Here is a 17,956-nt window from a genome sequence, read left to right on the forward strand (position 1 = left end):
GTCCTAGTACTAAAAAAAAAGTCTTAAAAACCTAAATAAAATATTTATATGTAAAAAATACAAATATCCTTGTCACCCATCTAACTGCTTTCCCACCCTCTTCCACACTGTAGTGACCCATTGCGAGCGATAATGACACATTTTGTCTAAAGATTTTGTAGCTGTACCTTACATTTGAGGTGAGGGGATGGGACTGCATTTAAACTTAACAGACAGATTTGTTCTGGGGTTCTTTACATACCAAACCTTGAATAAAGTAAACCTGTGTGGTAGAGCTGTACTTTGGAGAGCTTGCCCACTAAATTTTATTGTTCCCTGCTTTCCTCCAGGTAATGTTTATAAAATCTGTTTACCAAAAGACCTTTCTGTAGTAGGAAACAACTATATAAAACTAATGTGGGTAGAATGAGAGAAAGAGAATAGTTGTTTCCATTTAAATTGATTCCAAAAAAAAGACAAATTAGGTATGGAAAAGCAAAAACCGTCTGGTCATCATCAAGTGCTTTATACAAGGCATCAATTGTCCCCCATAAATCAATATACAGTATAACCTGTTCATGTAGCTGCAAACAAGGGTGCCGGGTGCACAGCAATTTTGTGTGATAATAGAACATATTTTCAGAAATGTCACAGTTGGAAAAACATTTCCTGTTTTGATATAACAGTCACAAACTAAATGTAAATAATAACTAAGGAAAGCATGGAATCTGTTTTTAAATCTTAATGTTCAAAACCTTCCAGGTGAAAATGAAAAATAGCACAGTTATACTACAGAAGACATTTGCTTGAGTAGACATTATATGTTCCACGTTGTGGGGGGATTTCTGGGACCCTTTGGTTTACAAAATCGATTTCCAAATCCTAAAAACAGTCAATAATAAAAATATATTAGAATGGAAGAATTAGAAATAATTAACAACTTGTTGAAGTGTATGCAGCAGAGTGAATACAGTGCAATGCAAAACATTACAGTGCAAATGAATATCAACAATTGAATGATGTCATGGCTTTATATATTTAACAATGTATAATGTAAAGTGTAACAATAAACAAAAATGATATCAGGAAATGCAGAGCTCAAAAAGTTTTCACTATGCATGACTTGTAGCCGAGGGAATACATCTCCACTTGTGGCTGCAGGGACGGAACTGGGTGTTAATGGGGCACTCGTACAAGTGAGGGAGTGTAAACACAACTGCGGGCTATGCAGGTATATAGCTCTTCTTTCAGATGCATTGCTTGTCTCAGACATAGTGCTTTTGGAAGTGTGCACTAATAATGATGATGATTATGAAACTAAGCGCATGAATAGGAGCGATGCTTCTGCATAGACGCGCATAAATATGTATACTGGCAAATATCTATATGTTTTATCTGGGGACACAATGTGGGTGTAATAACAGCTAACTTGCTTTTAAATCTATAGTCCTATATAGTCCTATACTCGTGGAAGGGAAAATAGGTTATTCACACAGATTCTAATCGATGACCATAGCAGATCAAAACTCATTTAATTACTCCACATAGGGGTGCCACCAACTACATAAATACACAAATGGGCAAATAAACAGTAGAACCCACTCAATAGGGTTCTGTTTATGTACTACACAGACTAACCAGTATCCTGCCTACCTCCTAAATCCACATATGAAAAGGTTACTATTGTGGACATCTTGGCCAGGATGTAATGAAGTCCGAATTCGGTGACCGTGCGGGATGCCGGCCGAACTCAGATGTTTTTTTTTTAAAGGGGCAATCATTTATAAAGCATTGTCTTGTAAATGATTGCCCCTTTAAAAAAAAGTTCGGCCATCAGCCCGCACGGCTGCCGTACTTGGACTTCATTACATCCCGGACCTTATGTAGACATACATAAACTAATTTCTAGTTCTTTTAGTAACAGACCCTGTAACCTTTCATTTTACATTCCCCATCTTCTACACGCCCTATTTATTATAAATTTCACTTTTTGTAAGTGTTCTCTTGTTACTGTATATATAATTTTAGATTGAACAAGAAAAGCACATTTTTAATATTCGGATATTCTACCTATTGATTAATGCACTTGTATACGTTAGCCCCATACACTCTCGGCTGGAGTAATAAAATGCCTATTGTGTACTGGAATTCAATATACAGTTGTGCTCATAAGATTACATACCCTGTGATTTTCTGGCCATTTGTCAGAGAATATGAATGATAACTCACAAACTTTTCTTTCACTCATGGTTAGTGGTTGGGTGATGCCATTTATTGTCAAACAACTGTGTTTACTCTTTTTAAATCATAATGACAACTGAAACTATCGGGATCGCAAGGTGACTTTCACCTTGCGATCTGCACTAACTTTTCTTGCGATTTTGACTATATAGTCAAAATCGAAAGAAAATATCTCACCGTGTGTACACACCCTAAGAACATTTGAATCTCGTTCTGTTTGTCTTATAGTCAGGTACAGTATGGTTTACATGGAAACCTGGAACTTCTTGGACTACTGTACATGCGTTGTACTTTTTAAAAAGGCCTTACCAAAATTTAAGAATGAGAGGGAACCACTTGATTGAGAAGTTTCAGATTCTTGTTTTACCAAATTGCATACATCTATGAAGGAATATCAAAATGATAATCAACAGTTGCAGAAAACTTACTTTAGAATCTCATCTGAACAATCTGATTATAAAGATCTTTAGCACACTTACTGCTTGTGAAAGTCCCCAATTTTAGCAAAAGGTATTAAACAAATCTAGCAGAGATACTGAATGGAATATACATATGAATATACATATGAAAGGTATTAAACAAATCTAGCAGAGATACTGAATGGAATATACATATGATTGTATTTAAAGATATTTATCCTCTTTTTTCACAAAGTTCGTGCTTTCTGGGCTTCTTTATACAGCTAACCTCTAATTAACTTTTGAACTAAGCTAGCTCCAGAGAGACCCCAGTGATTACCCAATATAAAGATGTTGCAGCACGAACATTTCATGTTTCCTTAATCACCTGGCAGGTGCACTGTGTATCACCAGCTGTCACATGTGAAAAATATTAATGTAGAGGGAGAAAGGGGATATGGGAAACTTGAGCACAGGTGGTGAAATATGATATGACACTGAATGAATTGGAAAAAGCCACAGTAGTTTAGAATTTAATCCTTCATTGAAGGATACTATAGCAGTAACTCATGTGGAGGTGCACCCCTGAGAGTAAACACTAGTATACCAAAAAAGAAGAGGAAAAGACTCTCGTTTTTTGGGGGGCACTCATTGAAAAATATTGCATAAAATCTAACTTTTAATAATTACCATTAAAAGCTGTTGCCACCAACCAGGACTGGGACAAAAACATACACACATAAATACAAAAATGACAAAACAATAGAAAACAACAAAAAAAATGACAAAAAAACGACAAAAAAACCACACCTAGGTTTGCGTGTGGTATGAACACGCCATGGGGAGATATGCCTGACGCAGTCAGGGCCAATATGATAAATACTGACACTAGTTCCTGCAACAGTTAGCCTTAACAGTCCCCTAACAGAAGGAGACAAATAGTGGGCTGGTATAGTCGGCTAACACAGGAAACAGAAACACTGTAGATAGATTTACCAACAATACTTCAGTCTCTCGTAATAAATGCTACTGGCGTAGAGTAAATAAGTAACAATGATGGTTTAGTGTGTGTTCAAACTTCATAGTAAGTGCAGTCTCCCCATAGATTGCATGTCATTGGTTCCTATAAAGAGGTAGTAGCGAAATAATCATAGTATTTATTCAGGATCTAGGATATAAATATCCATAATATAAACAAAACACAATAATAGTAATCTTGTAAATGTTACAGTGCAAATACTGTTAATTTTCTCAGTGCAGTAAACCGGTAAGCCTTATATTAGTAAATAATTTCTTGGTATCGAGTATCCACTATAAAAAACACCCTGATCCGTATCCCAGGTACAGGCAGGCTATTACTAATTGAAGTTGTCTGGGCAGACGTATCTAGTATGCCTCAAAAACAAGCTGTAGCAAAATATATATTATATATATATATATATATATATATATATATATATATATATATATATATATATATCACTATTGCTCTTCATATATATCCATCATTTCAATATGCAGGAATCAATGTAACCAGGGTAAATATCCAATCTATCCTCTGACATATGTGTCATATTGGTGAATTAGAGAGGTGAAGAGCAAATTAGCTGCTGCAGATTGCAGAAAAGGGGAAGAAAAAGGCACTCCTATCATAGATGTAGTGGGGTGGCTACTGTTCACTGTGTGACATGCATTAATACAGTGAATGAGCGTGTCCCATCTGCACCTAAGGGTTAGAAACAGGTAGAATGCTTCTGCTTTTGAAAAGATCACCCACGGGCACCCTGATGTAACAGCGCAGGATGTCCTCTGAGTTCTCCTTGCGACAATGAGAGAGCATTGAAAAAAGGGAGATTTAAAGATACATGTTATCAGTAAGATGAAATAAAGAGCACCAATCCCCTTATGAGTGTATGCTGCTTCCTTGCATGTGTAAATACATTGATGCAAGGTGAGCGGTACCTCTTTTTTGCCTATAGTGCCTGGAAGAAAGTAGTTTGGTAACAGTGCTGGGACCCTAATGGTAGTAACGGTCCTGATGCCGCAGGGTATTGCAGGATCCGTTACCCACCATGTGGACCCGCCGGCTGTCACTCGAATGGAAAGGTACCTAAGATTGCGCGTGGATATCAGGGTGTGTGGTTCCGGCTCTGGCTGCACTGCGTCTCCTCAGACAGCTGTTTCGCTTTCTGGCTTCCTCAGTGAGACACCCTGTAACCGGGTGTTGGAGTTGTTTATAACTAGGTAATGTCCAATCAGGAGCAAAGGTGTGTGGCTATCAATTAAGCCTGTGCTGGTGCCTGATGAGACCTGGTGTGTGCATTACGTCCAGGTGTCAATATTAGTCTCCCATTCCCTATCAATTGGGAACAAAATTCTCAAAAGACATACTAATTATTCAATCCATTAGTATCCAAAAATGCCTCTTGTGAAAGTATAAATAGACAATGGCAATAACATGAAAATGTTACAATACAACAGTAAGTTATAAGGCGGTGAAAAAATATATGTAAATATATAAGATTGGAAAAAGGAATTCTTTTAAAAAGATTTCCCTAAGAGAGTATATGAAATAATAAAAATAAAAATAAAAAATAAAAAATAAATAAAAAATACTGCTGATGTAATAATGTTGAAAATGCGGAACACTATAAGGGAAATCAGGGATATATTTGTATATAAATAAATTATCTCGAATGGCCCTTGTATAATATAAAAATAATTATACAGGTCCCGTCAGATACAGAAATGATGGGATAAAAATATATAGACCTTTTGTCAATGTGATTGTAAACTATGCATTTTATGAGCATTAAATCATCCACAGCCGTGGCACCCTAACAACACAAATAAAAGTATAGAGAGAATGGATAGAAAACTCAAATAATATATAAAAAGATTGTGAAAAATATGTGGTGTATATGTTAAGGCCCACTGCGCGTGAGGAAGATAGTAACATGGGCAAAATATAATACCTGAGAGAGTGAGATATTGTATGTGTATTAAAACTATATAGTAAATATTTTTACGAGATTACACTATTGTTTGTGAATTAAAACTATATGGTAAATCGTTATACAGGGTTACACACTAAATTAATGTTGGAGATTGGGAGAGATATGTGTAGTTAGGTGTTGACAGGAAAAGAGTCGACCTAAAATGACTAAACACACATAAAGTATGTCTATAAAAAGACATTATAGTTTATCATCTCGTTCAAGCCATGAGGGCTCACTGTGTTTAATCTGTACGTCCACTTGCTTTCCTTCCGGAGTAGTTCTTTACTCAAATCTCCACCACGTGTTCCAAGTCTGACACGTTCCAGGCCAAAGGCCTGTAATCCTTGTGTTTGTCCCTCATGGTATCTCATGAAATGTCTAGCCACTGACGTGAGTTTTTTATGCTTGGCTAGATCCGAAGCGGCATTCCTAATGTTGCCCACATGCTCTAAGATTCTTTGTTTAAGTACGCGGGTTGTCATACCTACGTACCTTAAATTACAACTACATTCCAGACAGTATACCACTCCCATGGTGTCACAGTTGATAAACTGTTCCAGTTTGATATTGTTGTCAAATCTATCCCTTATCTGATCCTCTCTGATGATAAGAGTACAGGCCTTACATTTACCACATGGGTATGTACATTTCAGTGGGGTCTTACGAGGCGGATTCCTGACAAAGTGGCTTTTTACCAGTTTGTCCTTTAAGCTACTGGCCCTTCTCCAGCTAAAGGAGGGTCTATCTCCCAGAACTTTCTGCAGGTCCTCATCCATAAGTAAGACCTTCCAATGTCTCTGGACCAGTGTCTGTAATTCTCTCCATTCCTGACAGAAATTGGTAACGTATCTCACTACCGTAGATTCAGTCTTCTTTTCATCTTGTGGGAAGATAAGGGTTTCTCTCTCAATCCGGGATGCATGATACTTTGCCGATTTGATAAGTTTGTTGCTATAGCCCCTTTCCCGAAGTCTGACTGTTAGTTCTTTACTTTTGTCCAGATATGTTTGTTTGGTAGAACAGTTTCTCCTGAGTCTAAGAAACTCACCCTTAGGTAAGTTCTTAATTGTAGGGGGAAAGTGGGCACTGCTCTTATGTAGGAGACTGTTCGTCGCTGTACTTTTCCTAAATAGCTCTGTCTGGATTTTTATAGTGGATACTCGATACCAAGAAATTATTTACTAATATAAGGCTTACCGGTTTACTGCACTGAGAAAATTAACAGTATTTGCACTGTAACATTTACAAGATTACTATTATTGTTTTTTGTTTATATTATGGATATTTATATCCTAGATCCTGAATAAATACTATGATTATTTCGCTACTACCTCTTTATAGGAACCAATGACATGCAATCTATGGGGAGACTGCACTTACTATGAAGTTTGAACACACACTAAACCATCATTGTTACTTATTTACTCTACGCCAGTAGCATTTATTACGAGAGACTGAAGTATTGTTGGTAAATCTATCTACAGTGTTTCTGTTTCCTGTGTTAGCCGACTATACCAGCCCACTATTTGTCTCCTTCTGTTAGGGGACTGTTAAGGCTAACTGTTGCAGGAACTAGTGTCAGTATTTATCATATTGGCCCTGACTGCGTCAGGCATATCTCCCCATGGCGTGTTCATACCACACGCAAACATAGGTGTGGTTTTTTTGTCGTTTTTTGTAATTTTTTTGTTGTTTTCTATTGTTTTGTCATTTTTGTATTTATGTGTGTATGTTTTTGTCCCAGTCCTGGTTGGTGGCAACAGCTTTTAATGGTAATTATTAAAAGTTAGATTTTATGCAATATTTTTCAATGAGTGCCCCCCAAAAAACGAGAGTCTTTTCCTCTTCTTTTTTGGTATACATGTGAAAAATACACAGGTGATCTGGAAAACATGAACAGTTAGTGCTCCTTGAGCACCGAGTTTGGGAACTGCTGCTTTATAGCCTCCCCCAAAAATGTGCAATTGGGTTTGTTTTGTGCCAATGCGCAGATTTGTTCAACTAATGCGCACAAAGGAGCATGTCCGCATCCTACTGTTAGGGACTGCCTTTAATAAATTGAAGATTAGACTACATTAACTGCAGGGGTGGATTTAGAGGTGAGGGTGTCCCTAGGCATAACAGTAACCTCTGCTCCCCCGCCTAATTTTATTATTTTATAGATTGGCTATAAGTCCTCAATTGATGATAGCCATTTTAATAGAATAATAAAAAAAGCCACTATCTATTACTTTTTTAATTTTTTTTAATTTTAATTATGTATACAGTACATACAGTATTTGCTAAGTAGGGCAGCTTACAGGGGCAGTATGTGCATGTCCTACCTATTTACACTCCATTCAAGATGGCATATGGTACAGTACAGTGGCAATATTTACTGGAACATTTCAACATAAGCATCCATGTGCCGCCCCCCAGCAAGCGATGCCCCTAGGCACGTGCCTCACGTGCCTAATGGGAATTTCACAACTGATTTTCAGGGTTCGAGTGCACATTTGAAGCCACTTAAGTGATGCATACCAGTGCTAGGTTCATGGTATCAGGTATCCCATGGCATGTACTATATCGCTCCTTGTCTCTCTCATATATACAACACACATACACACACTTTAATATCTACAACTGGTTTTAAGAAATATTCGAGAAAACTTACTCTTTTTGACATTCCTCAATATTTTCAAACTCTGTAAAGTAAAAAGAATATGTTCACATTAGAACATTAACACATTTCAGAAAGCAGAGGCGTAACTAGGGTCTTTGACGCCCTGGGCAAGTTGAAAAACAACACCCCCCAAAAAACAAACAAACTAACAAACATCCCTTTGGCATGCATGCTCCTGAAAAAGGGGCGTGGTCGACTGGGAGGGACATCATTTCACTTTTTGGGTAAGTGTAAGAGAGACCAGGGGCAGGGAGACAAGGGGAGAGAAAGACTGACCAGGGAAGAGTGAGAGACCGACCAGGGGAAGAGAGACAGGGGGAGAAAGAGATAGATCAGGGAGAGAGAGAGAGAACGAGACCAGGGGCAGAAACAGACCGAGCAGGTGAAGAGAGGGGGAGAGACCCACCAGGTGGAGAGAGTGACCATGGGCAGAGAAAGTGACTATGGGCAGACAGAGGGAGAAACCAACCAGGGGCAAAAAGAAAGCGACCAGGGGCAGAGAGAAAGAGAAAGACTGACCAGGGGGAGAGAGAGACCATGGGCAGATACGTGGAGAGGTTGATCAGGAATAGAGAAAGACCAGTGGGAGAGACACTGACCAGCAACAGAGAGACTGACCAGGGGCATACAGAGACCGACCAGGGGGAGAGACAAAGAGGAGAGAGAGTGACCAGGGGGAGAGAGAGTGAGACCAGAGGCAGAGAGGAGGAAAGACTCACCCAGGGGGAAAGAGACTGACCAGGGGCAGAGAATGGGAGAGACCAACCAGGGGCAGAGAGAGAGAGAGAGAGACCATCCAGGGGCAGTGACCAGGGGGAGAGAACAACCAGGGGGAAGGAGAGGGAGATTGACCAGGGAAAGAGAGAGGGAGAGAGACCGACCAGGGGCAGATAGAGTGGGAGACTGACCAGGGGCAGAGGGAGAGGGAGACTGACCAGGGGCAGAGGGAGAGGGAGACTGACCAGGGGTAGAGGGAGAAGGAGACCGACCAGTGTCAGAAGGAGAGGGAGACCGATCAGGGGCAGAGGAGAGGGTAGACCAACCAAGGGCAGAGGGAGAGAGACTGCAGAGAGAGCGAGAGAGAGAGAGAGAGAGAGAGAGAGAGAAACCAGAAGCAGAGAGAGAGAGAGGGAGACATGGCGGAGAGAGTGACCAATGGCAGATAGGGAGACATGGGAGAGAATATACATATATGCACGAAAGGTGTGTGCACGACATCCATGTCTGCACAACCCCCCCACACTGACATCCATGTCTGCACACTCCCCCCCATACTGACATCCATGTCTGCACACTGCCCTCCCTCCGCAATACTGACATCCATGTCTGCACACTGCCCTCCCTCCGCAATACTGACATTCATGTCTGCACACCCTCCCCATACTGACATCCATATCAGCACACATCCCCCCTTACTAAAATCATGTCTGTACACATCACTCCCCATACTGACATCCATGTCTGCACCCCCCCATACTGACATCCATGTCTGCACTCCCCCATACTGACATCCATGTCTGCACCCCCCATACTGACATCCATGTCTGCACCCCCCCATACTGACATCCATGTCTGCACCCCCCCATACTGACATCCATGTCTGCACCCCCCCATACTGACGACCATATCTGCACCCCCCCATACTGACATCCATGTCTGCACACTGACCCCCCATACTGACATCCATGTCTGCACACATCCCTCCCCATACTGACATCCATGTCTGCACCCCCCCCCCCATACTGACATCCATGTCTGCACACATCCCTCCCTATACTGACATCCATGTCTGCACACATCCCTCCCCATACTGACATCCATGTCTGCACCCCCTCATACTGACATCCATGTCTGCACACTGACCCCCCATACTGACATCCATGTCTGCACACATCCCTCCCCATACTAACATCCATGTCTGCACACATCCCTCCCTATACTGACATCCATGTCTGCACACATCCCTCCCTATACTTACATTCATGTCTGCACACATCCCTCCCTATACTGACATCCATGTCTGCACACATCCCTCCCCATACTAACATCCATGTCTGCACACATCCCTCCCTATACTGACATCCATGTCTGCACACATCCCTCCCTATACTTACATTCATGTCTGCACACATCCCTCCCTATACTGACATCCATGTCTGCACACATCCCTCCCCATACTAACATCCATGTCTGCACACATCCCTCCCTATACTTACATCCATGTCTGCACACATCCCTCCCTATACTTACATCCATGTCTGCACACATCCCTCCCTATACTGACATCCATGTCTGCACACATCCCTCCCTATACTTACATTCATGTCTGCACACATCCCTCCCTATACTGAAATCCATGTCTGCACACATACCTCCCCATACGGACATCCATGTCTGCACACATCCCCTCTTATACTGACATCCATGTCTGCACACATACCTCCCCATACTGTCATCCATGTCTGCACGCCCCCCCCATACTGACATCCATACCTGCACTCCCCCATACTGACATCCATGCCTGCACCCCCCCATACTGACATCCATGCCTGCACCCCCCCCCCATACTGACATCCATGTCTGCACACATCCCTCCCCATACTGACATCCATGTCTGCAAACATCCCCCCCCCATACTGACAACCATGTCTGCACTCCCCCATACTGACATCCATGTCTGCACCCCCCCATGCTGACATCCATGTCTGCACCCTCCCATACTGACATCCATGTCTGCACCCCCCCATACTGAAATCCATTTCTGCACACATCCCTCCCTATACTGACATCCATGTCTACACCCTCCCATACTGACATCCATGTCTGCACCCCCCCATACTGACATCCATGTCTGCACACATCCCTCCCTATACTGACATCCATGTCTACACCCTCCCATACTGACATCCATGTCTGCACCCCCCCATACTGACATCCATGTCTGCACACATCCCTCCCTATACTGACATCCATGTCTGCACACATCCCTCCCTATACTGACATCCATGTCTGCACACATCCCTCCCTATACTGACATCCATGTCTACACCCTCCCATACTGACATCCATGTCTGACCCTCCCATACTGACATCCATGTCTGCACTCCCCCATACTGACATCCATGTCTGCATCCCCCCATACTGACATCCATGTCTGCACACATCCCTCCCTATACTGACATCCATGTCTGCACCCCCCCATACTGAAATCCATGTCTGCAGCCCCCATACCGACATCCATGTCTGCACACATACCTCCCCATACTGACATCCATGTTTGCACACATCCCCTCTTATACTGACATCCATGCCTGCACCCCCCCATACTGACATCCATGTCTGCACTCCCCCATACTGACATCCATGTCTGCACCCCCCCATACTGACATCCATGTCGGCACCCCCCCATACTGACATCCATGTTTGCACACATCCCTCCCCATACTGACATCCATGCCTGCACTCACCCCTCCCCATACTGACATCCATTGTCTGCACCCCCCCATACTGACATCCATGTCTGCAACCCCCATACTGACATCCATGTCTGCACCCCCCCATACTGACATCCATGTCTGCACCCTCCCATACTGAAATCCATTTCTGCACACATCCCTCCCTATACTGACATCCATGTCTACACCCTCCCATACTGACATCCATGTCTGCACCCCCCCATACTGACATCCATGTCTGCACACATCCCTCCCTAAACTGACATCCATGTCTACACCCTCCCATACTGACATCCATGTCTGCACCCCCCCATACTGACATCCATGTCTGCACACATCCCTCCCTATACTGACATCCATGTCTGCACACATCCCTCCCTATACTGACATCCATGTCTGCACACATCCCTCCCTATACTGACATCCATGTCTACACCCTCCCATACTGACATCCATGTCTGCACTCCCCCATACTGACATCCATGTCTGCATCCCCCCATACTGACATCCATGTCTGCACACATCCCTCCCTATACTGACATCCATGTCTGCACCCCCCCATACTGGAATCCATGTCTGCACCCCCTATGCCGACATCCATGTCTGCACACATCCCTCCCCATACTGACATCCATGTCTGCACACATCCCCTCTTATACTGACATCCATGCCTGCACCCCCCCATACTAACATCCATGTCTGCACATATCCCTCCCCATACTGACATCCATGCCTGCACTCCCCCCTCCCCATACTGACATCCATGTCTGCACCCCCCCATACTGACATCCATGTCTGCAACCCCCATACTGACATCCATGTCTGCACCCCCCCATACTGACATCCATTTCTGCACCCCGCCATACTGACATCCATGTCTGCACCCTCCCATACTGACATCCATGTCTGCACCCCCGATACTGAAATCCATTTCTGCACACATCCCTCCCTATACTGACATCCATGTCTACACCCTCCCATACTGACATCCATGTCTGCACCCCCCCATACTGACATCCATGTCTGCACACATCCCTCCCTATACTGACACCCATGTCTACACCCTCCCATACTGACATCCATATCTGCACCCCCCCATACTGACATCCATGTCTGCACACATCCCTCCCTATACTGACATCCATGTCTGCACACATCCCTCCCTATACTGACATCCATGTCTGCACACATCCCTCCCTATACTGACATCCATGTCTACACCCTCCCATACTGACATCCATGTCTGCACTCCCCCCATACTGACATCCATGTCTGCATCCCCCCATACTGACATCCATGTCTGCACACATCCCTCCCTATACTGATATCCATGTCTGCACCCCCCCATACTGAAATCCATGTCTGCAACCCCCATACCGACATCCATGTCTGCACACATCCCTCCCCATACTAACATCCATGTCTGCAATCCCCCATACTGACATCCATGCCTGCACCCCCCCATACTGACATCCATGTCGGCACCCCCCCCCCCATACTGACATCCATGTCTGCACACATCCCTCCCCATACTGACATCCATGCCTGCACTCCCCCCTCCCCATACTGACATCCATTTCTGCACCCCCCCATACTGACATCCATATCTGCAACCCCCATACTGACATCCATGTCTGCACCCCCCCATACTGACATCCATGTCTGCACACATCCCTCCCCATACTGACATCCATGTCTGCACACATCCCCTCTTATACTGACATCCATGTATGCACCCCCCATACTGACATCCATGTCTGTGCACATCCCTCCCCATACTGACATCCAAGCCTGCACCCCCCCATACTGGAATCCATGTCTGCACACATCCCTCCCCATACTGACATCCATGTCTGCACACATCCCCTCTTATACTGACATCCATGTCTGCACCCCCCCCATACTGACATCCATGTCTGCACCTCCCCCATACTGACATCCATGTCTGCACACATCCCTCCCCATACTGACATCCATGTCTGCACCCCCCATACTGACATCCATGTCTGCACCCCCCATACTGACATCCATGTCTGCACACATCCCTCCCTATACTGACATCCATGTCTACATCCTCCCATACTGACATCCATGTCTGCACCCCCCCCCATACTGACATCCATGTCTGCACACATCCCTCCCCATACTGACATCCATGTCTGCACACATCCCTCCCCATACTGACATCCATGTCTGCACCCCCCATACTGACATCCATGTCTGCACCCCCCATACTGACATCCATGTCTGCACACATCCCTCCCCATACTGACATCCATGTCTGCACCCCCCCATACTGACATCCATGTCTGCACCCCCCATACTGACATCCATGTCGGCACACATCCCTCCCCATACTGTCATCCATGCCTGCACCCCCCCATACTGACATCCATGTCTGCACCCCCCATACTGACATCCATGTCTGCTCCCCCCATACTGACATCCATGTCTGCACACATCCCTCCCCATACTGTCATCCATGCCTGCACCCCCCCATACTGACATCCATGTCTGCACCCCCCATACTGACATCCATGCCTGCACCCCCCCCATACTGACATCCATGTCTGCACCCCCCCATACTGACATCCATGGCTGCAAACATCCCTCCCCATACTGTCATCCATGTCTGCACCCCCCCATACTGACATCCATGTCTGCACACTGCCCCCCCATACTGACATCCATGTCTACTGTGCACACTCTCCCCCCCGCAATACTGACATACATGCTTGCACAAAATCTCCTCCCCCTTTTTCCGCCGCGGATTCCTCTGCCAGTGTCTGCACGGAGGGGTGTAACAATGACGGGCTGGCCCTTCTGTCATCCAGCCACCGCTGTCACTCAGAGGCAGAGATGGGGAGCCGGGGACGGGGAGAGATGAGAAAGCAATCCCCCATTGCTCCTCCTCCTGACCCCCGGCTACTGGCTATATTGTATCCTCAAGGTATTGAGCACTTTCGTCATGGCTCACGGAGCTGCGTGCCCCTTTGCCATGCCTGTCAGCCATGCCACGCCCAAGGCACATACCCTGCTCGCCCCAACCTTGTTACGCCTCTGTCAGAAAGTACTATACATGGAAAGTTCTACAATAACAATGTTGACTTTCATAATGTTGATACCACAATGTCAGCAGCTATTAAGTCGACATTGCTAAAATGTTGACTTAGTCAGAGAATGTCGGCATTAGGGTTAGGCTGTGGGGTTTAGGCACTAGAGGGAGGGATAGGCGTTAGGGATAGTGATCAAACACGTAATGCCGGAGAAACAGAGGTTTGACTCAGAAGTCACATGACCGGCGGGACATGTAAGATGCCACTGTTGGGCCACCAGGATGAAATGTCAACATTCAACTACGTCAACATTTCAGCATATTTCACGGTAATTGTTTACATTATGACCATGTCGGCATTCTTATGTCCGCATGATGATTGTTGACATTATGACTGTCAACATTTTGTACCCAACCTATAATAGGAAGTATATAAGCCACATTTCCTGAATAGTATTTAATTTTTCCATTAAATAGTGTAAATATCCAAACGCTGCAGCTACAGCAATACCATACTATGGGGGTATTTCCAAGTTGATCGCAGCAGGAATTTTGTTAGCAGTTGGGCAAAACCATGGGGGTAATTCTGAGTTGATCGCAGCAGGAAATTTTTTAGCAGTTGGGTAAAACCATGTGCACTGCAGGGGGGGGGGGGGGGGGGGGGGGGCAGATATAACATTTGCAGAGAGAGTTAGATTTGGGTGGGTTATTTTGTTTCTGTGCAGGGTAAATACTGGCTGCTTTATTTTTACACTGCAAATTAGATTGCAGTTTGAACACACCACACCCAAATCTAACTCTCTCTGCACATGTTATATCTGCCTCCCCTGCAGTGCACATGGTTTTGCCCAATTGCTAACAGAATTCCTGCTGCGATCAACTTGGAATTACCCCCCATGTGCACTGCAGGGGAGGCAGGTATAACATGTGTAGAGAGAGTAAGATTTGGGTGGGTTATTTTGTTTCTGTGCAGGGTAAATACTGGCTGCTTTATTTTTACACTGCAATTTAGATTGCAGATTGAACACACCACACCCAAATCTAACTCTCTCTGCACATGTTATATCTGCCTCCCCTGCAGTGCACATGGTTTTGCCCAACTGCTAACAAAAATCCTGCTGCGATCAACTTGGAATTACCCCCTATGTCCAGTACATCTGTTCAATTACATGATTCTGTGTAATGGTTAATTACCATGTTTCAGTATTTGGTAATTACATTTTAAATGGAAGAAGCTAAATGTAAGAAGACTGGGCACATTTTCATTTATGTCACTTACATATGTGTCATCATACATCATTGCTGCAGTCGCACCAAACAGCCGTTCATGAAGCGCCAGGTCTGGTGAGACTTTGCTATCATTGAGCATCTTCCTTTAGCTGAAAATGCACTTAGGGGGTCATTACGAGTTGATCGCTAGCTGCCGTTGTTTGCAGGGCAGCGATCAGGCTAAAAAATTGCATTTCTGCGCATGCGTATGCACCGCAATGCACACGCGCGACATACGGGTATAAAGGCTTTTGTGGTTGTGCACAGGTTCTAGCGAAGTTTTCAGTAGAACTGACGGCCGCAAGAAGATTGACAGGAAGGGGGCATTTCTGGGTGGCAACTGACCGTTTTCAGGGAGTGTTTGCAAAAACGCAGGCGTGTCTGAAAAAACGCAGGCGTGTCTGGTAGGTATGAGCGGGTTCGGTTCCTCGGAATCCGAACCCGCCCGAACTTCAGTTTTTTTTACACGGGGCCGAGCGACTCGGATCTTCCCGCCTTGCTCGGTTAACCCGAGCGCGCCCGAACGTCATCATCCCGCTGTCGGATTCTCGCGAGGCTCGGATTCTATCGCGAGACTCGGATTCTATATAAGGAGCCGCGCGTCGCCGCCATTTTCACACGTGCATTGAGATTCATAGGGAGAGGACGTGGCTGGCGTCCTCTCCGTTTATAGAGAAGAGAGTGAGACAGTAGAGAGAGACACAGTAGTAATTTTGGGGAGCATTAGGAGGAGTACTAGTAGTTACTTGCTGAAGTGATAGATAGTGTGACTGTATTATCTGACTTGTGGGGGAGACACTGACAGTGGGGAGCAGTTAGAGTCTGAGAGCAGGACTCAGGAGTACATATAACGTACAGTGCACACTTTTGCTGCCAGAGTGCCACACTGCCATTGTGACCACACTGACCACCAGTATAATATATATTGTGATTGTCTGCTTAGGAGTACTACTTGCAAGTTGCTGATAGTGTGACCAGTGACCTGACCACCAGTTTAATAATCACCACCAGTGAGTTTAATATATATATATATATATATATATATATATAAAATTGTATATAATATATATATAATATTGTATACCACCTACCCGTGGTTTTTTTTTTTTTCTTTCTTCTTTATACATACTACTATAGTAGCTTACTGTAGCAGTCTGCGGTGCTGCTGAGCTGACAGTGTCCAGCAGGTCCGTCATCAGTCATTACATAATAAATATATATACCTGTCCGGCTGCAGTACTAGTGATATTATATATATATATATTGATTTCATCTCATTATCATCCAGTCTATATTAGCAGCAGACACAGTACGGTAGTCCACGGCTGTAGCTACCTCTGTGTCGGCAGTCGCTCGTCCATCCATAATTGTATACCACCTACCCGTGGTTTTTTTTTTTTCTTTCTTCTTTATACATACTACTATAGTAGCTTACTGTAGCAGTCTGCGGTGCTGCTGAGCTGACAGTGTCCAGCAGGTCCGTCATCAGTCATTACATAATAAATATATATACCTGTCCGGCTGCAGTACTAGTGATATTATATATATATATATATTGATTTCATCTCATTATAATCCAGTCTATATTAGCAGCAGACACAGTACGGTAGTCCACGGCTGTAGCTACCTCTGTGTCGGCAGTCGCTCGTCCATCCATAATTGTATACCACCTACCCGTGGTTTTTTTTTTTTCGTTCTTCTTTATACATACTACTATAGTAGCTTACTGTAGCAGTCTGCGGTGCTGCTGAGCTGACAGTGTCCAGCAGGTCCGTCATCAGTCATTACATAATAAATATATATACCTGTCCGGCTGCAGTACTAGTGATATTATATATATATATATTGATTTCATCTCATTATCATCCAGTCTATATTAGCAGCAGACACAGTACGGT

At 44.1% G+C, this 17,956-nt stretch overlaps 1 protein-coding gene across 3 annotated transcripts in view; it reads right to left on the reverse strand.

Moving 5' to 3' along the window:
- Positions 1-489: 489 nt before the first annotated feature.
- PTPN22 (protein tyrosine phosphatase non-receptor type 22) overlaps positions 490-17,956 on the reverse strand; it is a 386,022-nt gene continuing 368,555 nt past the window's right edge. For all 3 annotated transcript variants that reach the window (XM_063955409.1, XM_063955411.1, XM_063955410.1), the window contains 3 exons: positions 8,271-8,301; positions 2,530-2,601; positions 490-861 (listed from right to left, as the gene is read on the reverse strand). In XM_063955409.1, coding sequence (XP_063811479.1) covers positions 797-861; positions 2,530-2,601; positions 8,271-8,301 — 168 coding nt within the window. In that variant the 3' untranslated portion in view covers positions 490-796. The remainder of the gene's footprint in view (positions 862-2,529; positions 2,602-8,270; positions 8,302-17,956) is intronic.

Source organism: Pseudophryne corroboree, chromosome 2, assembly GCF_028390025.1.
Source record: "Pseudophryne corroboree isolate aPseCor3 chromosome 2, aPseCor3.hap2, whole genome shotgun sequence".
In the NCBI taxonomy this organism is placed as follows: domain Eukaryota; kingdom Metazoa; phylum Chordata; class Amphibia; order Anura; family Myobatrachidae; genus Pseudophryne; species Pseudophryne corroboree.